The sequence below is a fragment of the Penicillium taxi genome, assembly GCF_028828555.1.
Source record: "Penicillium taxi strain IBT 34144 chromosome Unknown utg000001l_segment0_segment0, whole genome shotgun sequence".
In the NCBI taxonomy this organism is placed as follows: Eukaryota; Fungi; Ascomycota; class Eurotiomycetes; order Eurotiales; family Aspergillaceae; genus Penicillium; species Penicillium taxi.
Genome location: NW_026643203.1, coordinates 4,535,300 through 4,560,699, shown reverse-complemented (window position 1 = coordinate 4,560,699; position 25,400 = coordinate 4,535,300). Strand labels below are relative to the sequence as shown.

The following is a 25,400-nucleotide window of genomic DNA, read 5'->3' as shown; positions in this document are numbered from 1 at the left end:
ACCGAATCCACCTCCAAGGCTGGAGCGGGCTCGTAAGGACCTCGGGATCAATCTTCATATTTGAGAAAGTAACCCGTGGACCTGAAGTAACCTTCTAGGTACTTACTTACCTAGGTAGGTAACGCGCTGATGAAGCAAACCTCGGGATCTCTGCCTCATCAGGGTCACATGGGTGAAGATCCCGAGTTCAAGCCCCACAGGGCTTCCAAGGTTGGAAGTTCCAAAAAGTACTTGGTAAAGGTTTAGACATCGATAATTTGAGCACAACATCTGGAACCTTCAATACTACATTGGAGACATCTAGCAAGTGAAAAAGAACTTTTCATGTGCACCTGGTGGGAAAGTTTTTAACCCCACGAAAGGGCATATCAAGGCAAGAAGAGGTAGAACACGAGGGCATACCTAGGTGAAACTTAGTGAGACTGCGGATAGAAATCTTGGAATTACTGTGAATCAGAGGGCGTTGCCTTGGAAAGACAGAGTACATACAGGGAAGCTTTCGAGAAAATATGGCACTTGAATTCAAATACATAGAGCGACCTCCTATGAACAAATCCTTTATAATTGGAACTAGAAGATATCAGAATACCTGGCGACCTTGGAAACATGTTGGTAAATAATGAATTGAAGTGAAGTGAAGTAAACAATGCAAGTGAATGCCTCGGTAATCTCAAATGATCCAATTTCTTCGATTAAGTGTCCATATATAAGTATTAACTATTAAACAGAATTTTCTATCCTGAGATAGTTCCAAAGATCCTGACAAGCATCTCGTAATGACTTCTCAGTCTTCCATCCCAATTCAAACCCAGCCCGATCGGCAATGGCAACGCAAGATCCCACATCCCCAGGTCGTCGACCAACAAGCTTACAAGGAATCGGCCGCTGGCTGACAGACTCCATGTTCTGCACGACCTCAGTGACAGAATGACCAGATCCAGTGCCCAGATTGAAAGTGCGGAAAGAACCCATGATGCGCCCATTCTGAGCAGCGGACAAAGTGGCGATATGGCCCCGCGCAAGATCGGTAACATGGATGAAGTCGCGGACTGCGGTACCATCAGGAGTATTCCAATCATTCCCGTAGATGTAGAGTTCCGGGGTCTGACCAGTCAAGACTCTCACAACAGCAGGGAAGAGATTGGATGCGCTCTCTCTCGGATCTTCACCCAGAAGACCTGACTCGTCACATCCAATTGGGTTGAAGTAACGTAGGCCCAGCACCGTCCACGAGGGATCTGATTTGCACAAATCTGCCAGAATGGCCTCTCCAAAAAACTTGCTCCGACCGTACGGGTTGGTGATTCCTGTGAAGCCTGATTCAGTGTTGACTAGCTCGCCATTTGGTGCGACATAGCCTTCCCGTTCATGCACGCAGTCTTCTTCTCGCAGGCGAGGCAGTCCTTCCGACAAGGTCCCGTATACACTTGCAGAAGAAGAGAAGATAAAAGACTTGATGTTATAGTCACCCAGGAGGCTGAGTAGGTCGATCAGTCCCTTGACGTTATTCCGGTAGTATTTAAGCGGTTGCGCAATACTCTCTGCTACAGCCTTGTAGGCTGCGAAGTGAATAACGCCGGTGATGTTGGATGTTTGCTCTGTACTTCCAGGAGTTCGGACGGCATGTGATGACAATAGAATGTTCATGGCAGCTGTATCCTGATAATCTGCGCAGAACAGCTTTGCCTTAGGGCATATAGTACCCGTGCGCTCACAATGTAAGTTGGCGGCTTGGTTGATGCGCTCAAAAACATTCTCGAAGCTGTTACTCAAATTGTCGACAATGATAATATTGTAGCCCGCCTTGAGCAGTTCCAGTGAAGTGTGGCTTCCAATGAAGCCCAGTCCTCCTGTAACTAAAACATACTTATCGTCGTCACGGGCGATGTCAAAGTTGAGCTCTTCAAGCTCTGTCGCAGGTGTAGAAGGATCTGAAGGAAACTGCGGCGAGTTTGTGCCTGAAGAGGCACAGCATGGTGAGGAAGCCATGAGGGAATAATGACAATGACTTGATAGAGCAGAAATGAAGGGACTGATAACAAGAGTTGCCTCCAAGCTTTGGAGCGAACTAATTGATCAGAGAACACTTGCCCACCAATTGCCGAATATGAACAAAAATTGAAACACAGACGTCGAGAAGAATAAGTTGAATATAATGTCTTGTTATCCTTGTTTTACACTAAATTACAAGGCCCAATCTTTGGGGACAGAATATAGTTGGGCGTCTCGTTTTGGCAGTCCCGCGAAGCGAGTGGACAAGATCAGGTTTGGCTTCCAAGGATTGGCAGGGGCTTTTTTCTTAGGCAAAAACGTCGTATCACTGTCTCACTTTTTATCAATCATTGTATGACAAATGAGGGTCCAGATCCCGAGGTAGGCTCGTCTTTGATCAATGCGGTTCCGCCATATGTACGTCTTGGCTCAATGTGGCTCCGCCATCTGTACGTTCTAAGCCCCGTGTTTAGCCTTTTCCAGTCAACTGGATGGCATTGCAAGAGAAGAACGGTAAAAATGGCAATATAAAAGCGAGGAACACTAGCGCGGCCTAGGCTCGTTTAGTCTCAAAGTTCATGAGAACTAGTGAAAAATCCTACAGTATCTCAGCCCCTAATTCCCGTAGCTTTGTCCCAATTGGTCTACTGCCATGCTTATGGAGATAATGGACATCTGCAAACTTAGAGGTCTGGATCGGTCATAATCTCCTTGCTGGTACGAGATCGATCAAAGAAGAGTGATTTGAATCGAATCTACGGAGTAATCCGCGCAGATCTTTATCGTGGCATTTAACCCGAGAGTCTTTTCTGGTGGGTCACTCCTGTCCAAAATTACTTTGGGACTGCCTATGGAGTAAATAGCCCCCCAAAATCAAAGTGGGTCTTGCTATTGGATCTGGTCATTCCAGAAAATGAATTTTGATCGCAGTTCTTTGCCAAAATTCAACCTCATTCGTCCTTCCGACTTAGAATAACACGAGCAATGCAAAATTTGATCGGGATATTCATTATTAGTTAGTTCGGTTGTTGATGCGTTATCCAATTACATTTTTTCCATTTCGATTTTTGGAATCAACGGCATGGGCAGATTTATTTCATCTGAAGACCTAAAAAGGCGCAATTGGATGACATCTACGTCAGTCTGCGCATTTTTAGAAAGGACTGAAACATTGGCATAATTATGCGACACAAAAACGTTGGCTTCGTATAGTTCCAGGTAAAGTCTCCGAAACATGTTTCTATCATATATTGTCCGCATAGTGGGTCATACCCTGCCCGGTTTGGTCTGTATGAAGTAGAAAGATCTAAATTTTTAACTGGTCGGGATAATGGAAATGGCTACGGAATAAAGATAACATTGACCCAATGTAGTAAGTATTAAGATGCTGACCCTACGGGAATATTTCCAGAGTTGTATCTTCAGGCATCAATCTTCAAAGCCTGCATGAGATGCCCCCAGCTCTCGGGACCAAAGCGCTCATAGAAGTCGCCAGCAATTTCCGTAACAAAAATGTAAGCTGATCGATGTCTTAGTTCAAGAACTAGATCCGTCAGAGCATCATTGGGTACTTCGCTGATCATATACCCAGCACGCGAACGATCATGGTGATATTCTTTCAGCCGCTGTTGTACCACATCAGATCTATAACGAGGGTAGGGTTCCTCGCAAGTAAAAATCAAATCAGCAGCATCCGCCATTGTGGCGTCAGGGGGAGTGCCTGGATTGTGGGCGACCTATGAAGATTATTAGTATTATATGATATGGAATAGGTACGCGGTAGGTACAAAAGGTACCATGCAGGGGGTAAAAAGAGTAAAAAGCAAAGAAAAAAAACTTACAAATCGTTCAGATAGAATACCAGGACAACTTTTGATAAATTGAGTCAATGCAGCCAAGTACTCGGCTCGCTCTGCATCATAGTGGTTGGGGGTTTCATCAACAAATATTCCACGCACGCCCAAGCCAGTCTTCTCATAATCTGTCGACCAAGCGGCGTAACGCTCTATTTCACCATAAGACTCATGGTGGGGCTTCCTGCAGTAGTCGATTCGAATATAGCCTATCGTATATACGTTGGCATACGAGTTGAGTCGAGGCACTTCCCGTGCATAGTTAGCGTCAGGGAAAGACGTGTCTCCAGGGCCACTATTTGGGTTGACAATGACAAGGAAATCCAGGTTTGGATTGGCTTCAATTCTGAGAAAAGAAAAAAAATTCATGATTAGTCTTCGTTTGTAGCTTTCTAAGGTGCTCCGATTTGACTGACGCCGTATAGAGTGGAGACCAGGTTTCAGAGTCCAACGGGTAAATGTACAAAGGCACAACAACACTTGACTTGGGAAACATCCTGTCTTCAGGAAATAAGGGTCTTGATCGCTTGAAGCAAGAAAGAAAAAAGTCAATAAGTCCCATCAGGGGGAAGAAAAAAGGTGCTATGTTCTTTGTTGGTGAACTGGCCAATTTGAATAGGGACTGGAACAAAGTAAAACTCGAACTAGAGGGACTAAGCTCCCTGTTCCACTTTATTTTATTATTTTTCCCTTTTTTTTTGTCTCTTGAAGAAAAATGAATGAAACTAAATTTAAACTAACCACGTCTGGTAAAGTGCTCAGTCCGAGGTCTGAGCTTCAGTAAAAAATCGAGATAAGCACTAACGGAACAAAAAATACCCACTTTTGACATCTCTTAGAATTGAACTGTATCAAAATTTAGAAGTTAATGGCCGATACTAAAGCTAGATTTAAATTGAAAAATGGAATTCTAAAAATAGGGAGTCTCTATGGAGTAGAGATTACTCGGAATGTTGAAGTTTGGGCATGGATCTTGGAAGCCAACCTGGCCTTGGGGCGAATCTGGCGCAAAATGACCAGGATCATATGCACTAATCTATTTTCTGAATAGTGCCTGAATATCAGCGTGATGAAGTTTCTCGATTCTCGAAATTATGTAGGACGTATCACAAAATTAAACGAAGTATCCACAATAGGTAATTTGGCCCCTATCGAATAGAATCAATATTCTTTGAACAGATTGATGCAATCTATGTGGGAACAACACTGCAGAATTGATTCAGTCCGGTATCAAATTCCTCGTAATAGCTCGTATTCCTCGCCGTAAGAAAAAGGTAAGCGGCTTGTCTGCTGAGGGAATTGACGAAGCCTTTGAGGCTGCTGTTGGTCATCTCCGGCATCGAATGCAGGATGTATGCATAACGATCGCGTTCAGATGACTGCAAGGTACCCTCTAAAATCTTTTCTTTTGTTTCAAAAAGGGAATATGACTGCTCAAAAGTGACAGTAATGTCCGTCGAGTTATCGTCAAATCGAGAATCAGGAATAGTACCGGGGTTGTGGATGATCTGTCGAAACCATTAGTGTCATGAACTTGTGTAATCTGTGCGACCAGTGAGACAAGCGGAGAATCGGCCTTCTTCAAGGCGAAAAATAAGGCAAAAGAATCTTAGACTCCACAAATCCACTTGGTGTGCTCGACCTTCTCTTTTTCTTTTTCATCGGTTCACCGTTCTTGGAATTGAACCTACCAGGCGATTTGATTGAAGCCCAGTGGCGGATTTCACTGCTTTATTGATTTGGCGCAGATACTCATCGCTTGCGGTAGTATACTCGTAAGGTGCCTCGTCAAAGAAGATCCCATCCATGGCCAGACTAGTCGATTGAGTTGACCAGTTGGAGTAGGTCTCCACATCTGCCAGCACAGATGTAATGTTTCTCTTCGCATAATTAGTGCGCACATACCCAATTTTCTGCACGTTAGAGTAAGTGCTCAGTCGATTCACTGCTGTCGCATATTGCGTGCTGGGAGAAGCTGAGGACCCGGGCCCACTCGAGGGGTTCACAACAACCACCCACTTGAGATCAGGGTATGTTTCAAGTCTAATATTGGGTCATTGAAAGGTCCAAAAAGGGTTCCGAGAAAATCAGGGCAAAGATGCAGAAAGAATGAAAGGGTGGACTCACGCCTGATACAATGGGTCCCAAGTGCTGTTGGTTTCAGGATAGATGTATGCTGGAAAAAGCACAGTTGAAGCCTTGCCCCTATTGCGATTATTCCTGGGAATAATCACTGCGAGGGGAACAACTATCACTATAATTACCACGACCACCACGGCAATCAAAAGTGTGATGCACCAACGTCGGCGCCAATTGAACTTCTGGCGTATCTTGGGGATAGCACCCTCGTTGGTTTGCTTCAGAGACTCCATTTGGTAGGGTCTGGACGATGATGTCTGCAGGTAGAATGAAGCGTTGAAAAAACCTAGGCTTACGGATAGAAAATGGATATTATAGCAGAGAGCATGAAAGAAACACAGGGACTAAACATCCATTGAGCCGAACAAGCCCGATGGATCGCTCTGGAACAAGGGTCCCAAGAAACTACCCTGGAACGGAGAGGCCTTGACCTTTTTTTGCCTAAAGTTGCATCCCAGCATAAAATCAGACGATTAGATTGGGAGGCAATTATCTTTGCTCCACGGAGTTCTCCGTAATCAAACACATGGCTTGTTCGTATGAAGTAGATGGTCCCACTATCTCGAAGTAAGCTCTCAGTTGGGCGCCTCAGGTCTTGTTAGCCATATTTTAAGTCGTGGATCCAATAGAATACTGTATGCTAGTGCATACGACCCTTCCAGTATTTGAGAAATCTATTCCTGGACGGGATGGATGTAATCTAGTGGAGGATGAGGCACTTGTGGACACTAAGGGATCAAGCCCGAGCCATTGGACGACCCACGCTTTTGACCCATCAGAGTCGGCTTTTTTTTCATCTTCGGTTCCATTTTCATAGTACGGAGTAGTCCGTATTCCATGCTAGTGCTTTGGTATTAGTCGGTATTTTGTACTTCTATACATACTCACCCTCCCGCCTTTTATCTGTTCTAGGAGCACACTCATTTCGGGCTTTAGACCCATTTTCTTTACTTTTTAATCTCTCGTCTGATTTATACTCTCGTTATACGCTACGGCGAAGTCTCGCATTCATATCCATCATGGGTGCTGAGTACTTGGGCTTGACAGCGACAGGATGGAGTCGCATGACTGCTAGCTGGTGGGAAAGAGTATGTCTAGAACTGTCTTCATCAAATTGATTGATATCCTTGTCACGATGGATCTCTAATATATATCCTTTAGGTCCTGGCGATTCTCCTAGCGGTTACAGTCGCCCTTGGCTCTCTGTATATTCTTTATATCATCGGCAGAACTTTTGCACGTTATTGGCGCGTAAGTATTCATCGCATTGCCTCGACGGCATTTCAGCAATTGACTTGATCTCTTCAATATTAGACACGCCATAGACTCACCAAAGTCCCCTCCTCTGTTATACGTCACCTGGACCGATTGAAAACAGAGACACCAAAGTTCATTAGCTCCCGATTGGATTTGCCAGAACCCAAGGCTTTTGGCGTTTACCTGGGAAGCTTTGCCAGCCCTCCAAACTCGGACCAGACTCGTCTGCTTTCTCAATGGGACTTGGTAGTTCTTGACCCATTGCAGCATGGCGTTCTGGATGCTCTTACTAGAAAGACTGCCGGCGCGCATACTGTCGCAAGATTGGATATCCGCAAGCTTGTCGCAACTGATTCCGGCTCTCAGCGGGATGAAGTGATTCGTGCAATTAGCGTTCTCACCAGTACCATGTTGAGCTATCTCAAACGGCCCCAAGACTCACAATCGCCTTTCAGTGGTGTCCTTCTAGCAGACTGCAGCAGCCACCTTCAGCCGGTTGTCTTGAACGAAGTTGTTAAATTTATCAACGGCCTCGGTCTTGACGTCTGGATGGAGTTCGGACCCATTGAATTCCTCGAGGAAAAGCAATGTCGCGAAATCGACTGGCTACCAATCAGAGGTGTTATCTACCGGAATGGAACAGTTCGAACCGACGGTGACAGATGCAACTTTTTCCAGCAGGAAAAGATGAGAACAGTCATGAGAGTCGCCGCAGCTCAGAAACCAATCGGAACATCTACAGTCGCCATGTGGGATACTGTGGATGATGGAATCGAACTCGGCCATGATGTTCTTCACCGAAGCTACAAGTGGTGCAACTACATGAGTGCCATGAGTTGGATCGCACCCAAAGCTGCTCTCACAGACGCGGTTGCTGCTACTGCAAAGACTGTCATATCTGAACCTATCGGAGCGTTGATGTGGATGAAGAATGAGCAGACTCTGGCAGCGCACGAAGTTTGGAGACACAATGAGAATATCACTGCTTCCTCTACTGGGCATGAAAATGTTTACAACTCTTTGCAGAATTTTGTTCCCAACCTGAAGAAGAAACTTACCTTGCTTCCGCATCTCCCTAAGATTGATGCGAAGGAAGCCATTACGGTCAATGGGCTGCATTATTCAGCTTTGAATGAGTCTCTAATGGTGAACCCCTTCTCTATGTCTCCAGACGGCGACGATTACGCCGGCTTGGGATGCTTCCAGATGGGTCTCGATCTCGAAGAAAAGGACATCAAAGATCTTCTCCAAGCTCAGCGACAAGTCCGGGATTTGAAACTTCTGGACCCAATCAAGCCTGATCAGTTACGGGATATTGCTGGCGAGCTTGCAGTTCTCTGCAATTCTCAGGGAGATGGATGGAGAGCTGCAAGCGAGCTGCATGATATTCTTGTCGCTTGTGACGGTACTGAAGATGACTGTATTCGAATTTACTCAGGATTGCACTCTGGATTCCGTACTCGCATGGAGACTCAAGTCTGGGGTATGTATGACAAGACTCCCGGATACGGCCCTCTCGATATTTATCTCTCCGGTAAGTGTGAAATTGGACGTACAGGGGCGATTCTGCACACCTACATGTCTAGCAAAGGCCATTCTCGCTTTCAGTGTTTCGAGGCTGAGGTGGCTCTGGCTAATGCTACTGGATCTCTCTCTGAACAATGGAAGCATCTGCCCCCGCGAATTGTCAGCGATATTGAGCAGCTCAGCCCGACTGAAGCTCTCCTTTGGCTGAGACGACTGTCTTTGACCCTTAACAAGGAATGTGCCGATTTTACCGCAAATATTCGTGCCTGTACTGAGCACCAGCTTATCCGTGTTCCAAGTCTTGGTCAGCTCCGTGCCCTTAGCTCTAGCGAGTACTTAAGTGGCAAGGTTTCGGCTGCTGATCTAGTTGCTTCTCGCCTGGCTTGGTACCGTGAACAGGGCTGCTGGGCCCCCGAAGCCTCGGGTGCAACTGCGCTTTTCTTGGAGATCGATTCTCGTTTGCCTGAAATTTTGAAGGCTGGCGATTCAAAAACACTTGAGCAAATTGCTGACGTCATTCAAACCGTTATTCAGAAGAATTTTATTGACGCTGGAGTTGACTTCTTCACTTTTGCTGTTTTCTGTGCATTCCGTCGCATCGCCTTGGATGAGGTTTACTTGGAAGTTCTTGACCGAAATCCTCTCCCCAACAATCACGATGTGCAGGCTTCCTGTTTTGCAGAGATGTTTGCCTTAGGTGCACGCTGTGACATGTTCTTCGATATGAAGCCAAAGCTGCTTGGAAAAATCATCGCTGCTCGGTACCGCAAGTATTATCACATCCACCCGCCACCACGACGCAGTGAGGTCTTCACCGAGATTCCAACCGCATATGCTTCCATGGATTTGGATCTAGATCCTGAGGGAGACAAGATTGAGACACCCTTCTACTATCGCATCACTTTCCTTGGTATCTTCGCTTTACCTGCTCTCATCGATATTATGATGTTGACAACTGTCGGACGTGGTCTTTACCTGACTACTTTCATGAGCGACATCGACAAGACATTGGCTACAACCGCTCTTATGATAGCCCTTCTTGTCTGTGGTGGTTTTGGCAGCTGGATTAGTTCTGGAGGAAGCTACTATCTCTACGCTATGGCTTTCCCAGCTATGAGTATGTTCATCATGACCCGCTTCATTGCTGGGGTCGCTGTTGCCTTTGTTGCTGGCATCATCGCTATGATTGGAATTGGTTGTGTCAAAGGGTTTGCAGCAGGTGTTTTGTTTTTCCTTTACTTCTTTTTCCTTTCCTCATATCTTATGCTTCTCTCGGTGCTTGCTATTTATCAAATGCCTGGATTTGACTTTCAGTCTGGACGAACAGTCATCATCTGCAGCATTCCCATTCTCTTCATCTCCCCGATTCTTACCCTATGGGTTGGCCACGACTCAGTGATCTACCTTTGCTGTGTTGGTGTTTTCCTGACATCTCTCCTTTTGGGTGCACGGCGAGTCATCTCTCAGTGGAACACCTGGTATCTAAACATCCCCACCGTCACCGATGGGGAGGTGACCAATTGGTATGTCCAGAGACAGCAATCTCCCAGTGCTGATCTGCTCAAAGAGCTCAGCTCTTCTACTCTTCCCCGGAAGACCCTGGTGGAGATGGTGACGAAGGAGCGCAAGCGCCCTTTCTGGTCAAAGGCAACCAAGGATCCATTTGTCGCCAAGTTGGCCGACAGGTATTCAGCTACTATGTTCCTTCTGGTTTGGTACTGTCGGTACTCACGAACCGTTATGCCCCTTGCCTACAGTCCTACCTGGAATCTTCAGCTCAAAGCTGCTGTAGATACCATGGGAGATATGCAAAAGGGTCTCAAGATGCATAACGCTTTCCTTCACTGGCGTCACACTGGTTCTGATGTGTGGTGTGGCATCCTTTACTTTATTATTGCCTTAATGGATAAGTGGACTGCTCTTATCACCGGTGAGGCACTGGTCGGTCTTTCTACTGCATCCAGCTCCGATTACCGTCTATCTGTTGGTTTCGGTCTGGCATATTATCTTGCTGGTGCTCTGTTCCTCGACACGGTTTCCCAGCCGCTCTGGACATCTGTGAATGAGCGAACCAACAAGGAAATATCCTCCCTGGATAGTCTTCGCGATGTCCTGTCTCTTAACTCTAGCATGAGGCGATCGCTCTACTGGAGGAACCTCACCAAGTTTTTCTTCCTTCATATCTGGGGCTGCGCAGTGAGCTTAGCTCTTCTCTGGTCATTTGAAGATAAGAAGAGCTCCACTATCATGTACCTGACCTATATTGGTGCCTACAGTGGAGTTCTTTTCTATCAGTATAACCGAATCTTTACTGGAACCCAGGCGGCGAAATGTCTTGCTCTGGGCTCCGTCGTCGGATTCGTAACTGGTATCACTCTTCACTGTGTCCTCCCTCCCTTTACCTGGAGCAGTGTCATCGGATTGGGTGCTGGTACATGGACTGCTGCAATATACTCGATGTTCATGGCAGATATCGGCCTTCCCACCTTCAAGCGCAAGTCGCCGATCAAAACTAACACAGACAAATCATCCTATCCAACCTACACCTGCAGTTCTCTCGAGCCATACTTAGATATCTCACAGACAACGATGGCAGAGACCTTCGACAATATCAACGCGCTTTCAGCCGATCACCGCCATCTCCTCGATCCCGCGAACCATCCGGGTTCCGAAGTCAGAAAGAATATCCTGGACAGCCACGTTTTACTCAAATCGAACCTTGTTCAGGCGGCCTTCCCTGATGCAGGACATCTGCTTACCGAAATTGTGCGCCAATGGGAGACTGGCAGGACCGTGGTTGAGTTTGTCTCCGCTGAGCACCTGCTTCAAAAGGAACAGAGAATCCGAGCTGTCACGCGCCTGATTGGCAATGAACTTCACTTGTTCGTTATCCTTGGACCTGGTCTGATGGGAGACTGGACCTCTAATATCCGCCGCAACTGCCAAGCCATTGCGGAAGCTATTGTCCAGGCTACTGCCGAAGCCAGATTGGGTCTTTCTCAGGACCACTCTATGGTTGCTGAGATGCTTGTTGTGCAGCATCGCGAGGACTCTGATCTTTCTGTTCCAGAAGGCGTCAAGTATCAGCTCGAGCGAAACCCAGCTGAGTGTCTCCGTGTCGCCACCCAAGGTCGGAGAACCTTCCTTCGCCATCTTCTCCTTGGTGTGGATTGTGACCTGGAGTGGGACAGTCTTCCAGAGAGTGCCAGGTCTTTTCTGGTTCGCCGTTGCTCAGGAAAGCCTGGCCCGATCACGTCGTCTGAGCTTGAATGGCTCCAGGCCAGGGCTGGCGTCTCGAGCCTCGAGGCTATCGGTACTTATGTCGCACGATATAATCTTGGCGTCGCCATGTCCACTGCCGTCAACTTCTTTGCCCAGACCTGGATGAACCATGATCAATTCCCAGACCACCCAGTTTTCGTTGATTCGACCTTTGAGAAGCCCTTCCAAAGTCTTTTGCCGCCTCCTATTGGCGCCAATTTGCCCTTCTTCGAGAAATTCAAGCTCTTCTTCCTTCAGCTGCACTATAACATCAGGACAACTCTCAAATTCCTTATCATACCTCTTGTTGCTGATAATGAGTACCAGCGTGAACTGAACTACAAGCTTCGAAGGAAACCCCTCTTCTTTGCTGTACCTACAAAGCTGGTGCTTAACAGTATCTGGTCTTTCGCCAAGCTCCTCCAGCGCATTCTGATCCCCCTGGTCTTACTTCATGGACGTGATAATATCTCAAACCTGTACAAGGCCACGCGAGGCTGGAAGACGATTATCGAGAAGGATCGCATTTTGGTCGAGAGCCTCAACGGACCCATGTCCTGCTTCTATCGGATCCTGCCTGATGGCAGCGCACGACTTTACCAGTACTCTGGTAATCATGCCGAGGTTCCGGGAAATCTTTCTCAGCTAGAAGCCATCAACACCTACTCAAGCAAGCTTGTATTGCTCCGACGCGAGGAGTACAAGGTTAACAAGGTCATTAATGACTTCAGCTATGAGTATGCCGATAGCAGCGAAAAGACGCGTGGAAAGAAGCTACCAATCCAGCGGCACTGTACCGCAGGAGAGCGCGAGGGCGAAGTCATTCAGTATGATGAGCGAGGTTATATTGTCTCTGGATCTGGCATGGAGGGTGTCAACCCTGTGCAGTTTAATTTCGCTTTCCGAAAGAACGCCAAGTTTGATGATGAGCTCCTGTATGGAGAGTACAACTTCCCTCACATTCAGATCAAGGTAACATGGTGTATGCCACCGCCCAACCGACCCGAGCGCACCAACACATGGATTCCTTATCCCAGAGTCAGTGAAGCGATGTTCATCCAGGGTGATGATATTCATTTCGCCAGATGGACATACGATCACAAGTTCCACCCCATCATTGAGACAACATTGAACGGCAGAGAGGTCGATACTCCTGCTATGATTCGTGAGGATTGGTTCCACGTCCTGGACAAGCCAACTAAAAGTAGCTTCTTGCATGATAACCCCATCTTCTTCTTTAACTCTGTCAAGTCGAACTTCTTTTCTCGTCTCTTGCGACTGAACGTCAAGCAACGCCGCATTCCCACCTCGCGTGCTCGAACAAATCTTTGGAAGTCGTGGAAAGGAAACAAACACTTTGATGCAGTGACAACAATCTGGCTAGATGAACTTCTGCTTAGATCCGACCGCGTTCTTCGTCCTTACTGGCGTAACCGCGACTTTGGCCGCATGGAAGCTGCTACCAAATACCTTGACGCCCAAGTCGATACTATTCTGGCTCGAGTTGATATCGATCCTGATGTCAGTTCCTGGACACCGATGGCGTACAAGGTCAGTGATCTGTACAGCTTTGGACAAGGTGGCGATGCCAGAATCAACACCCGCACGCTTTCTACCCAGATTCAAGACACCGATACTCAGCTCCACGTTCTCGCAATGGATACCGCTACCTGGCCCAACGAGCCTGGCGGTGTGTCTGCCTGCCGTCGTGATATGATCAACGATCTAAAGAACACCAGGTGGCACATCATCTCCGAAAACGCCAATGACTATGGAGTGCCTAAATTTCAGATTGAGAGAAATGTCCAATCCCTCACCCTTCTTCCTCAGTGGGGTCTGGATTTCCTGAATCCGACTCATGGTGTTTTCCAGAACTGCCTTGACTCCGCTGTTGTTGACAGATCTCAGGACACTCGCGTTGAGGATATTGAAAAACACTTCATCCCTATCCTCGCCAAGTTGGTTCGCTGCGCTCGTACAACCAACCTGAACCGCCAACACATCGAAGAAGCAACCAATGCTCTCGTCGACCTGAACACATACTTTGAGTCTGGCAGAAGCTGGAACGACGTATGGATGAGTGATAGTGTCAAGAGTGCTTGGCGCCAGATGTGGCTGTCTGAAGATGTTGACGATGCGATTCCTGTATCGCAGTGGTGGAATGCTGAGCTCCCATCGTTGCATCAGCTTGACAACGCTCTTGACATGTGGCATCGCTGTAAGTTTTCCTTTTTATCTGCCTGATATATCATCGCTGACTTCTACTAGATCTATTCATCTTCTCCATTCCCGTACCGGAGAGAATTCCCGATGTCTTCCAGGTTTCTCACCACTTCACAGGCGCAACATACGGTGTCATTTGCAAGGCTAAGCGCAAGTGTGCTCTCCATGTTTGGGATCACTGTGTTAGTTTCCGAGAAATGACTGTCTTCTTGTCTGCCGCCGTGTCTTTTGATTCGACCTTCGTCAACACCTCCCTTATCTCCCTTGGTCATCTTGCATGTGTTCTTATTGAGCATCATGCCGATGTCGTTCTTCCTTGTGCGGAGTACTTTAACCCCGGCTGGGAAGTTGAGCTTGGAACAGCCGAGGGTACCCTTCAGCACCGTCGCACTTTCGCTCGCAAAATCGATCCCGTCGTCAACGGCATTACCAACATGGAACGGTACAAGCCGATCGAGAAGATCAAGACCAAGACACCTACAGTGGTCATGTTGTCTCACGTCCGCTACGTCAAGGATCTGAAGACCGCCATCATGGCCACAGATCTGATCGTGAACAAGTGGGGCATGACTGACTACTGTCTTCATATCTACGGTGACATGGAACGTGCTCCTGCAATTGCATCTCAATGCCAAGAAGTTATCGCATCCAAGGGTCTACGCGAGCATGTCATCCTCAAGGGTCTAGGCAACCCATCTGTGGTGCTCCAGGATGCATGGCTCTTCATGAACTCTTCCATCTCAGAAGGTCTCCCTCTGGCCATGGGTGAAGCTGCTTTGACCGGTGTCCCCGTCGTTTGTACAGACGTCGGTGCATCCTTCTGTGTTGTAACAGACAGAGCAACAGGCAAACGGTTCAGCGAAGTCGTCGCCCCCAACGACTACGACTCTCTCGCCCGAGCCCAGATCCGCGTCCTTGCCCTCCTAGAACAATGGGCTCCCTTCGCTGAAGATAAGGAAGGAGACGTGGTGCCGAAGCTCGAGTTCAACCCGACACCCGAAGAGATCAAAACAATATCCGACCGCATGTACGCGAAGCAAGAACAACGCATCCGCTTCGGAATGAAGGGTCGTGATAATGTGCTCAATTCCTTCTCGAGTCACCGTTACCTCCGCGAGCACGAGCAAATGCTCTGGCTAGGAAAATACCAAAGCCACAGCTTCATGTCTCGCAGTGCCGTGAACTCAGCCAGCTCCAGTGCCATCTTTACCGAGAAGAAGACTGCCCAGCAGCGAGTCTCATATCTCTCAACTACATCCAGCGTGGCCACATCACCGGACACACCCCGTTCCATTTCTGGATGGCGAGGACTAAGGAACTATCAACAATCTGGGTTCCGCTCATCCAACTTGTCTGTCTCTCAAACGCTTGTTTAAACATATGCATTGCATCATTTCGCAAGGTTTTGTTAATATTTTACATTCTTTCCCCGGTTGACCTGTTTGTTTCATTTTCTTCTAATTATAATACCGTACGATGTTGCCATTGAGCGAGTTTTGTATATTCCAACTCACAAAATACTGTCATTTGTTTCACTGTTTCTGTACGATCGGGACATTTCTTACGTTATATAAATCTATCTATCAATAAATATTTGATAATGAATCCTTCAAAAGTTCCACCTCACATGGCGACAGTCTTGGTCAACATCAAATCATCCTTGTAAGCTAAAACTATCAAGGAAAATGAACGTGTCTATACGTTCTTCGGTAAAAAAAGAGTGATAAATTACCTGCCCCAGACACTTCATTCAGCATTGCCGTGAGATAGGTAGCTGCAGCTTCTATTCCAGTATTACTTTAGGGCTCTCTATTTGATCATTGTGACTGATCATTGTGACAGAGCAGGTATTGAGGCACCTTGGCTAGTTAAGACATGATCTTGGGAACACCGAATTCATGGGGTATTGGTATCATCCTGAGGCCGTGATATTGAAGCTTCTCAAAAAAAAGATTTATTACAAACTTTACTCAAGGTGTTCGTGTGTAGATTCCGGAATATTCTCGTGTGAATGTGGAAATTCCCGAGTCTAACTTGATGCCCAGACCTTGCTACTTATTCGACGTGGGAATAATATACGTGGTACGTGATTCCGAGGTTGGTGTTTACATACCATAAGGTCTGAGGATGTGGATGATAATGATGATGATGATGATGATGATGATGATGATGATGATGATGATGATGATAGTAGTGACGATGACGATGATGATGATAACAGCAATGATGACTATTTCTAAAAACAACAAAAATTCAGATACATGTATCCTATAAAACCTATGAAGAGCTAGATTTTTAGGTGCACCGTTGCTTCCCCAGCAAGAAACGGCCCCCCGACTACAACCTCCAGGTCCACATATTTAAAAGCGCCACTCTAAATAACGGTCCTGGAGGGAATCGACCCCGCACTAATCTAGCATAATCATCGGTAGGTGGTGCTCTATCCATATACACTAAAGTCGCTTGGGATTAGCTAATTGGGACTTTTTATTGATGATATGCCTGTAACGAATTACTTTTTTGAATAGGGCCCACTTCTTCATCAAATATCATCAGGAATCTAAATTAACCATCTGTAGACGTGAAATGAGGCTCCCATGGCTTAAACCTCATTACTAACCTTGTTGGTTGAAGAGAAGGAGATTTCAAAACCTTGAGACTAACTGCGCAACAATGGACTCGCTGAGACCTGGATTATCACCAAACATTACCCAAACTCCTCTAAAGAAACTATTTTCTTTACCATGGCATGATGGTTTTTGAAAAAACCGAAACATTCAGGAATTTTACGAAAGACATCTAAATTCTATCGATATAGTACATATCACGTGACTGGACCCTGATCTGCGTCCGACTTATGAGGTTATAAACTGGGTCCTGCGTGCGTTGTCAGGTGAGATCTTGTCATGTAATGATCCAGACAATACCCTCCGTAGTCATTTCTACCATTCAGTGCGCATCATTGCAAATATATGGAAGCAGAATCTATCTAAGAGTAGGTTCTGAAAAGCTTCTGTGGGGTTCAACTCCACGGCTCATCGCGCTCCATGGCTACCAACTTTGAACAGCCATCAACCCATATACACGCCTATACCATCTGTAAGATATCTTTCACATGCGTTTTGTGATTGAAGAATTGACTTGAATATGTCTCCTATTTGAACATGCCCACTAGATGTTAGAATTGGATGTTTTTCGGACGAAGCATTCGCCTGAAAGATCCACTTACGCCAGTCAATATCCTGGCGTTATTCTTGAGCGAATTCAAGTCGCTCTTTCGAGAGACGAGGGGGGATCTTGTTCTCCGACGTCATTTTGGAAGGACATATCTGCTGAGAATATTCCGTATAGCGGCTCGAAAATGGGGCAAATCAAGGTTTGCACTAAGGAGAGAAGATTAAAAGGTGACAAAATGCGCCAAGACATAAAAAGACCTCGTGACCATTAGGATTGCTAGTTTTACCCTGCCTGATTATTAAGGTTTTAGTCCACTTTCCTTACTGCATTACTTTAATTTATTCACCGCTTGACCGCCTTTCTTCATAGTATTGAGGTCCAAATCTCTAAATCTCTATTCTTTTTCTTTACAAACTCTGTTCAAATATCTTCAAGACGAATGGCTTGATAGCTGTCCTAAGCTCTTCTTACATATCCATACTTCTAAATATCTGCATTTAAATGAGATGGCAACATCTCGGACAGAAAGTGCTCATTGGCTTATTAAACGCGATCTTGAAGTCTCAACGAACAACTTACTAGTTGTGTTACAGAACTTTAGTCGGGTTGTGAGCCTTGATTTAATAAATTAAGTACTATTTATTACAGATTACCTATAGATTTGTTAATTTAAATAAGATATCACATCAATAGAGGTTGAGAAACAGGGCAGATTACCTACATCTACGTATGTGGTGACATATACTGTAAATTATAGGTCAGGGCTATAGATCCTGCCAAATTTAGATATAGCATCTCGTACGAGGCTGTATGGCATCTGTGTATTGTCATTTTGTGACCGCACCCCATCAAAATATCTCTGAAATTAGGGCTAGCCACCACAACTTTTCCTGACGTTGTGTGGAATTGAAATTAAAACTATTAAAGAACTTACAGTAATTTGAAACCTTCGAAATTTTCAGCCTCGTACGAGCCCAAAAAGTAAATGAGATGCACTCAAGAAATGAATTGGGATGCACTCTTGTGTATATTTCATACTTGTATTTTAGGATTATGGTATAAATTACCTAACCCATGGGGGTTGCTGGGATGCACTGCATCCCAATTCATTATCCAATCAAAAGTATCAAAAAAGTGGGGGAGTTATTCGGGCTGGAAGATTCCAAAAATTTACACAGAATTTGAAGATCTTTAACTCCAAATACCATACTTCCTAGTTTTATTCAACATAATCAATCCAATTACACACATCTGCTTATACTGCCCCCAATCATGGCAGACCCTGCAACCGAACTCTCCAAAGCAGAGCGCTTCAAAGCTACGCACCTCGCCGCGCGCCATGGCAACTATCACCAATACTATACCAAGTTCCGGGCACCGACTGTTCCAGACGAGCGCCTTTCGATTATCCCATCAGAAATCCTCCGCAACGCGCGAGTCATAGATCTAGGGTGCAACGCAGGCAAGCTGACCCACGAGGTGATGGCACACTACGGCGCTGCCGCCTCAGTCGGCGTCGACATCGACCCGTGGCTAGTCGAGCAGGCAAAAGCGACGTACCCGGACGGGCTGTGTACATTTGAGCACTTTGACTTCGTGGATGCGTCCGCTTACACAGGTACCGCGCTAGGCAAGTTCGACGTTGTCTTACTGCTCTCAGTGACTAAGTGGATACACCTCAACAACGGGGATGCCGGGATGTTGAAGCTATTTGCGCACATACAAAGCATACTGAATGATGGAGGTCATCTCGTTGTGGAGCCGCAGCCCATGAGCAATTATGCAAGAGCTTCAAAGAAAAATAAAGAGCTGAGAGAGACGTATAAGACGATACAGATTAGGCCGCCGTTTGACAATGAGTTGAAAGCACTGGGTTTTGAGATAATACTGGAAGTTGAGAGGGATGAGGAGGGGTTTGCTAGGCCCGTACATGTTTGGAAAAAGAAGCTATCATGATACGATAGGGAGATGGCTTCAGATGACTCGTGAATTGACTTAGAGAAAACGGCTTTCGATTGGATTATGAGAGATAATGGGCTGTGCATGTTTGCTTATGGAAGCCATCGGAGAGAATACCTCTGACAAATGGTGTCAAAGTCATTATCGCTACTCAAGATCATGACGGTCTTTATCAATGTCATCGCATCTCTATGTGCAGTCTAGATCTTGACTGCTTCCAAGCTCGACGAATCCGACGAGATTCAATTCATTAATATCCACGCCCTCACCTCGGAAGGATTGTGATAATCCATGAGAGCTAATTATTCAAGCTATGATCTTAGGGCGTTTTAGGAATCCTTCAGGAAGATTGAAACAATCTCGAAGATCTAAAAATGGCAGGGATGATAAATATTGGAAGCTAAGATCTCAATTAGTATTCTAGAACAAATACATTTCATTTGTAAAAGTGGCGCCCCTTTCTCCTGCATTTTTTCAACCATATGTTCAAGAACTCGACATCTTTCTTGGATCAATTGAGCATGATGAGTAAGATATTTGAAACCTCTTTGAATCTTTGGTGTAAGATCTTGTAGAGGAATATGTTTAGTAATCTTCTGTTGGCTTCTTTCAAGTTGTGTTAACGTCTTTGGCGGAGTATATTCAATACTAGAGGAGGAGAGGACTGGAGATGGTGTTCGTTCGTCCCAATGTCGAGCAAGTGATCCTATAAACTATATATTAGTATAAACTATAGTAAATATATATAAAATATACCTTCAATAGCAATAAGATCCCCTATTAGATCCCACTGATTAGGAAGGATCTTTAAGACCATTTCACTATCAATAAGATAGATTCCACGTTCTTTAAAACTGTCGGAACATGGATATTGCAATCATGCAATACCATAAACCCGGAACGGAACAAACAGACCCCCGAGTCACGGGGGAACAACTATATTAGGAACTCAAGTAGCTACATGAATCGAACACATTTCACACCACTTTGCACAACGTATATACTAAGAATCTAGGACGAACCATACCCTTTTCCAGTATATATAGTGCAACGTGTGAACCCTGTCCTTTCAACGTAGTTGATCGACAGCTATAGAGTCTTATTGGATATTATAATACGATACACACCTACTAGTTTATAAAAGTATAGATGCTCTGATATAAATTAATGTAAAATCATCTGAACTCTCACCTCCCCATGAACTCCAAGAACCTGAGGTTCAGCCACCTAGGATCTGAAGACAGCAATTCAGCGCCGCAAATATTGAATGGCCTGCCCTTCAACCCAAACTGAAACATTAATCTAGAGAACTATCTGGTATAATTTCATGTGAATTTTCAGAAATACCTGAATTAATACTCATGCTTTCTATAGGAAGTCATGAGCAACCTTCAATTACCTAAACTCGACTCTATCAAGAAATTCATTTCTTACTACGGATTTTCCATAACCCCAGATAATGTCGGAATGATCTCGTTCCTTGTGGAGTATAATGAGGGCGAGAACGGAGTTTTCATATGGCTTTGGACTGAAAATGTAACAGGTTGAATCCTGGTGAACTATCACGTGGTTGTACCACGTGACCCACCAACCGCATACCTCACGATTCCACCCCGAATTGTTCACGTTCTTCAAGGATTTTGTAAACAGCATGTGCCTAGCTAGTTCTGAATTCAAGATTAGCTTTAGCCCTTCACAGAAAAGGAGCTATATATCGGAAGCAAAATGGATCCTTGGGATATTATTAGACTCCAAGAGAAAGTTCGCGAAGCAAATGATATCGTCGGACCGACCGAATGGAGATATCTCCAGAAGAAATATATGCTCGAAACCGGAGGATTCAGTCTAAGAATTGAGGAAAATTCTTCAATCGCCATGGTAGCTCTTCGGTATTGCCTTCAATTATGACGGTATGTCCTTTTCGACTTTTCGTCACCACATATTAGTTCGCAATTTCTTTAAAATTGAAAAAATTAGAGAAGATTCCTATATCATGAGTACGTAGGTATAATTATTGTTAGTTAACTAGTCGTATTAACATTGCTTACATCATCTAGTATCCTCCGTTTATATGAGCAGATATCTTGTCATAATCTTCGAAATCACAGCCCCAAATGATGATGCTGGTATGAACTCCTCGACGGAAGTAAGACATATTGAGGAAATGCTGATTTATAGTCCTAACTTAGTGAAAGTATGATGGGATGTTTTTCCTAGTAAGTGAATGCGGGATTTCGGATGGCATTGGTTGAATTGTATAGAATGAATTACCGATTTTTCCAAAAGGAATCAGTTTCGTAATGAAAAGTATCAGTGAAGCCGAAATACTACCGTGTTGATACTGGACATTCCGGGCTTATATTGGTTTATGCTCTACAGGATGGATTGAAGTCAGGTTCACCACAAACTTGCTCGCGAAATGCTAACAGCGATCAGAAAGTTTATGAAATATCGATATGGCAGACCTGGATCGTCTTTATTGATAACATGTCGAGGTAAGAAAGGGAGGGGTCTTGGTGTTAAGGCAGCTGCTTTCAGTTTCTGATTGTTCAAATATGTATGCCAATTACACGGGAATTGCTGGGGAGAAAACAGCAGACGAAGCGAGATCCATATGGCCATTCCCGGTTAAGGCAGGAATATGATCTCAGCATTCTGTTATGCTGGATGATTTAGATATGAATAGAATTCTGCAGACTTTCATAATATGCTCCATATTCACTATAGATCTAGAGGACCAGCCGGCTAGAGCCATGGCAAACAAGACAATCCTGGACCTATCTTTTTTAACAAATTTGCCGAGCTGATCCTAGAGGGCCAGTGGACAGCAGCCGAAATCCAGAGCTTCCTCCTGAATCTCAAGAATGACCCCGATATGGCTGTTAGAAAAGCTGCTGAGTGGGTGAAAGACAATATCACACTTGACTTACGCGAAAGTTTTGATAGCGCGCTAAAACTGCACTTTCAGCAGTTAAATATCAAAAATAAAGAATCAAAAAGCCACATCAATAGGCGTTGGGAGAAGGATATTACGGCCAAAGACTAGGGAATTATCTACACTGTACTTTAATGAGATAAGAATGGAGATTTTAGGCTTCTACTATAGATAGTTGAGACAAAAAGATACAACATTAGACCGGATTTTTTTTTTATATCTCGAACATCACACAAGTCGAGTTTACAAACATCTCCGTTTAAGGAGATCGAATTTCGAAACACCCAGCGCCGATTACCAACTGCGAGTTGAAAGCACACCTGTTTCTTGATACTTTCTAGACTAGTATATACCGGAAAGGATCCTCATTCAGGATATCTAGGTCGATTGGATCGGCTAAAATTCCTAGTCTTGCTAGGGCTGCCAAGTAGTGAGAGCGAGCTTAGGGTCACCTGATCTGAAGCTGAGGATTTGGTGCTCAGAATCAGGATCAATATAATCGAAAATAGTTGTGCGAAGTCCCGGAAATTCCCAGTTTCCTCTTCCTAGCCAGGAGCGGAGACTGTTAATGGTGATAAGATTGCTTTCCGAAACAGGGTCCATAATGTTAGTGGATGTGGTTGTCTGACCATGGGCGGAATCGTGCATTTATGAAACACCAGCTGAAGACAGGAGAGACTGCGCGATTTTCGCCCATTGGTTGGTACCACCGTGATATCACCCCAGACATCTGTACTATGCAACTAGAAAAACCAACGGTGACGACGATAAGTTATCAATAGGCTCGGCTTTATATGTATCGATTCGACCCAATTAGAAATCTCACTACACAGCCCTAGTGTCATAAGTCTGCCCGAGACGAATTTCGCTGAGGTATTTATGCTATTGGATAGAAGCGAGAGGGCGGAGCACGAGCAATCACCATGAGTGACGATAAGGAAGGAGTAAGGAATGGGTCATATCGACGAGGCTCTAAGCAGACTGAAGCGAAAGAGTAGATTATCGAATGAAGGACCAGAGTGTCACTTAAGTAGAACGAGGAAAACAACCAATATTTGGAAAGAGAGAACTAGATGGGTTGTTAACTCGCCGTGAGACCAATGTATCGTATCGCTCGAGGACAAGCCATTCCAGATCCCGGCCAAACTCCTGAAACCGCCACCTGCGTAGAGGCCAGATAATATTGATCCAAGAGCGGCAAAAGTGGAGGCAAGTCAGGACTCGGCCGCAGTCTGCGATAGGGAAAGAAAGGGGGAGAAGGTGAGGCGGAACGGGTGTTCCCAGTTGGGGGCGCTTATAGGGGGCGCAGTGATGGGTGTAGAATAGAGGGGATGGATGAGGGAAAGAAAAATGGGCGACGAAAGAGGGGAGGTCAGGTCTTTTATGTCAGAGGGGAGATTACGTGACAGCGTATTGGGGCGCTAAACCTAAATAGGCAAAACTAACTCGAAGAGGCAATTCACAGGTCCCAATATTACTCCACAAACTCAAGTCCTTGGAGTTTCTGCTCAAGCCACCGTTACCACTATGTCCAGACCTATGTATCAATATCCATACTAGCCGTAAATTAATATTGTAATTTGCGCTGTTTCCGTCCATTCTTCATTCTTCTCATTCGGACCCCAATTTTGAACCATGGCCAAAGCAGCCGGGCCGTTCCCTAGCTTTATTGCCCCTTCTATTTATAGACACCACTGGTGGAGGCAATAGCCCACAAATGAGGTGCACTGCCTCACGTCTCAGTCACATTGGCTTCATTCCAGCTGGAAAATTGCGTGCTTGAAAGTCCTCTTCTCCTGGACTATTGGATGGCAGATTCCCAACTATATGAGTCAGCTGACAAGGATAACCTTGAGATAAGATGGAGTGCTGACCTGCTCTTCATTCTCTTCAAACAGTCACGATCATTCAGCTCTACATCTGCCTGGTGGGTGTCATGGTCTCAAACATTGAAGGCTAGAACGAGAGAGGAAGAAGTTCTGCTCACTCGACCCCTCCTTGCCCATGATGACGATGAGGCGTGTGGCTATGTTACACTGGATCTCGCGAGCCTCGCTAGCCCCGACTTAAGTCGTGATCTGACCACCGCCCGGGGACCATCCCTGGCCCGGGCCTTGGCATGCCCGCTATACTGATTAATGTTTATGACTTTGAGGCTGATTGGCGTCATGCATATTAAAGGCTATTGCGATTTTCCCGTGGATTTCAAATGTTAAGTTAAGCACCGAGATTTAGGTATTTACCAGGTGGGAGGTTTGCGTGCTAGAAAGCCGCGGCCCGGACTCCGGGTAAGAAGATCCACTTCCGGTAGTAGCTGAGAAATCTCGGTCACAAGATCGATTGATTCCAAATCAGAGCCTTTACATCAGCTTATCTCCCTTAATGCCAGATGTACTATTTTCTCCTGCGTTGTAGAAATCCCCCCATGTGCAGATCCAGACATTTATGCATGAAAAGACATCTGGAAATGTTTGATTTCCTGCGCATTACAGGGGTCGCCTCCCGGGCCCACCAAGAAATGCAGGGGTCCGCCCAATTGGATCCCACAGTCACAGGTTTAAGGGTGCCACCAGACGTACGACCGAATCGACAGAATTTTGCGAAAAGTAATTGTAATCATCCCATTTAATTGAACCATGTGACTTATTCGAGCCAATTGATTATATATGAGTGGAAAGTTGACATACCCCTCAGGTTGACTACCCTGCTGAGTGCCCTGGTATGTATGATTAGCAAAGGGGGACCTAGAACTTTCTGAACGCCAATGTGTAATGAATTTATTACGTGGGATGAATACTATTACACGCTAACTCTCAAGGCGTCTTTTGCGAATGTCCTTTTGTACTTCTGGTGGGGGTAGGCATGCGACGACTGTCTTCAACAACAGAACTGTACTAGCTAATCGATGCTTGTTCACTTACACTTACCAAATCCGTCACTAGTATATTGCAGGGGTATTCAAAAAAAACACCCACTATCCCACTATACTTATCACCAAAATGCTTCAGAATCTGCCTTTTCCTCCTTGCGCGATTCAGCCTCCTCTGACAAGATTGCCCCGGCGTAGAAGTCTTCGT

The 25,400-nt window shown here is 45.5% G+C and overlaps 7 protein-coding genes across 7 annotated transcripts; 3 read left to right on the top strand and 4 right to left on the bottom strand.

Moving 5' to 3' along the window:
• Positions 1-720: 720 nt before the first annotated feature.
• On the bottom strand, positions 721-1,989 carry N7495_001625 (NAD-dependent epimerase/dehydratase family protein; the record flags this gene model as incomplete). Its single annotated transcript, XM_057204295.1, has 1 exon — positions 721-1,989. The coding sequence occupies one exon, from the start codon at positions 1,987-1,989 to the stop codon at positions 721-723; it is 1,269 nt and encodes a 422-aa protein (XP_057068368.1).
• A 1,424-nt stretch (positions 1,990-3,413) lies between these two features.
• N7495_001624 (spherulation-specific family 4 protein) lies at positions 3,414-4,214 on the bottom strand (the record flags this gene model as incomplete). Its single annotated transcript, XM_057204294.1, has 2 exons — positions 3,414-3,728; positions 3,834-4,214. 2 exons carry the CDS (start codon positions 4,212-4,214, stop codon positions 3,414-3,416), a joined length of 696 nt encoding a protein of 231 aa, XP_057068367.1.
• An 821-nt stretch (positions 4,215-5,035) lies between these two features.
• Positions 5,036-6,217, bottom strand: N7495_001623 (spherulation-specific family 4 protein; the record flags this gene model as incomplete). The annotated part of the gene is made up of 3 exons (XM_057204293.1): positions 5,036-5,353; positions 5,537-5,888; positions 5,973-6,217. 3 exons carry the CDS (start codon positions 6,215-6,217, stop codon positions 5,036-5,038), a joined length of 915 nt encoding a protein of 304 aa, XP_057068366.1.
• Positions 6,218-7,003: 786 nt separating this feature from the next.
• On the top strand, positions 7,004-15,628 carry N7495_001622 (glycosyltransferase family 4 protein; the record flags this gene model as incomplete). Its single annotated transcript, XM_057204292.1, has 4 exons — positions 7,004-7,072; positions 7,146-7,235; positions 7,299-14,247; positions 14,298-15,628. The coding sequence occupies 4 exons, from the start codon at positions 7,004-7,006 to the stop codon at positions 15,626-15,628; spliced, it is 8,439 nt and encodes a 2,812-aa protein (XP_057068365.1).
• Positions 15,629-18,701: 3,073 nt separating this feature from the next.
• N7495_001621 (class I SAM-dependent methyltransferase) lies at positions 18,702-19,385 on the top strand (the record flags this gene model as incomplete). Its single annotated transcript, XM_057204291.1, has 1 exon — positions 18,702-19,385. One exon carries the CDS (start codon positions 18,702-18,704, stop codon positions 19,383-19,385), a length of 684 nt encoding a protein of 227 aa, XP_057068364.1.
• Positions 19,386-22,737: 3,352 nt separating this feature from the next.
• N7495_001620 (uncharacterized protein) lies at positions 22,738-22,926 on the bottom strand (the record flags this gene model as incomplete). Its single annotated transcript, XM_057204290.1, has 1 exon — positions 22,738-22,926. One exon carries the CDS (start codon positions 22,924-22,926, stop codon positions 22,738-22,740), a length of 189 nt encoding a protein of 62 aa, XP_057068363.1.
• A 1,205-nt stretch (positions 22,927-24,131) lies between these two features.
• Positions 24,132-24,458, top strand: N7495_001619 (uncharacterized protein; the record flags this gene model as incomplete). The annotated part of the gene is made up of 1 exon (XM_057204289.1): positions 24,132-24,458. One exon carries the CDS (start codon positions 24,132-24,134, stop codon positions 24,456-24,458), a length of 327 nt encoding a protein of 108 aa, XP_057068362.1.
• Between the last annotated feature and the right edge of the window lie 942 nt (positions 24,459-25,400).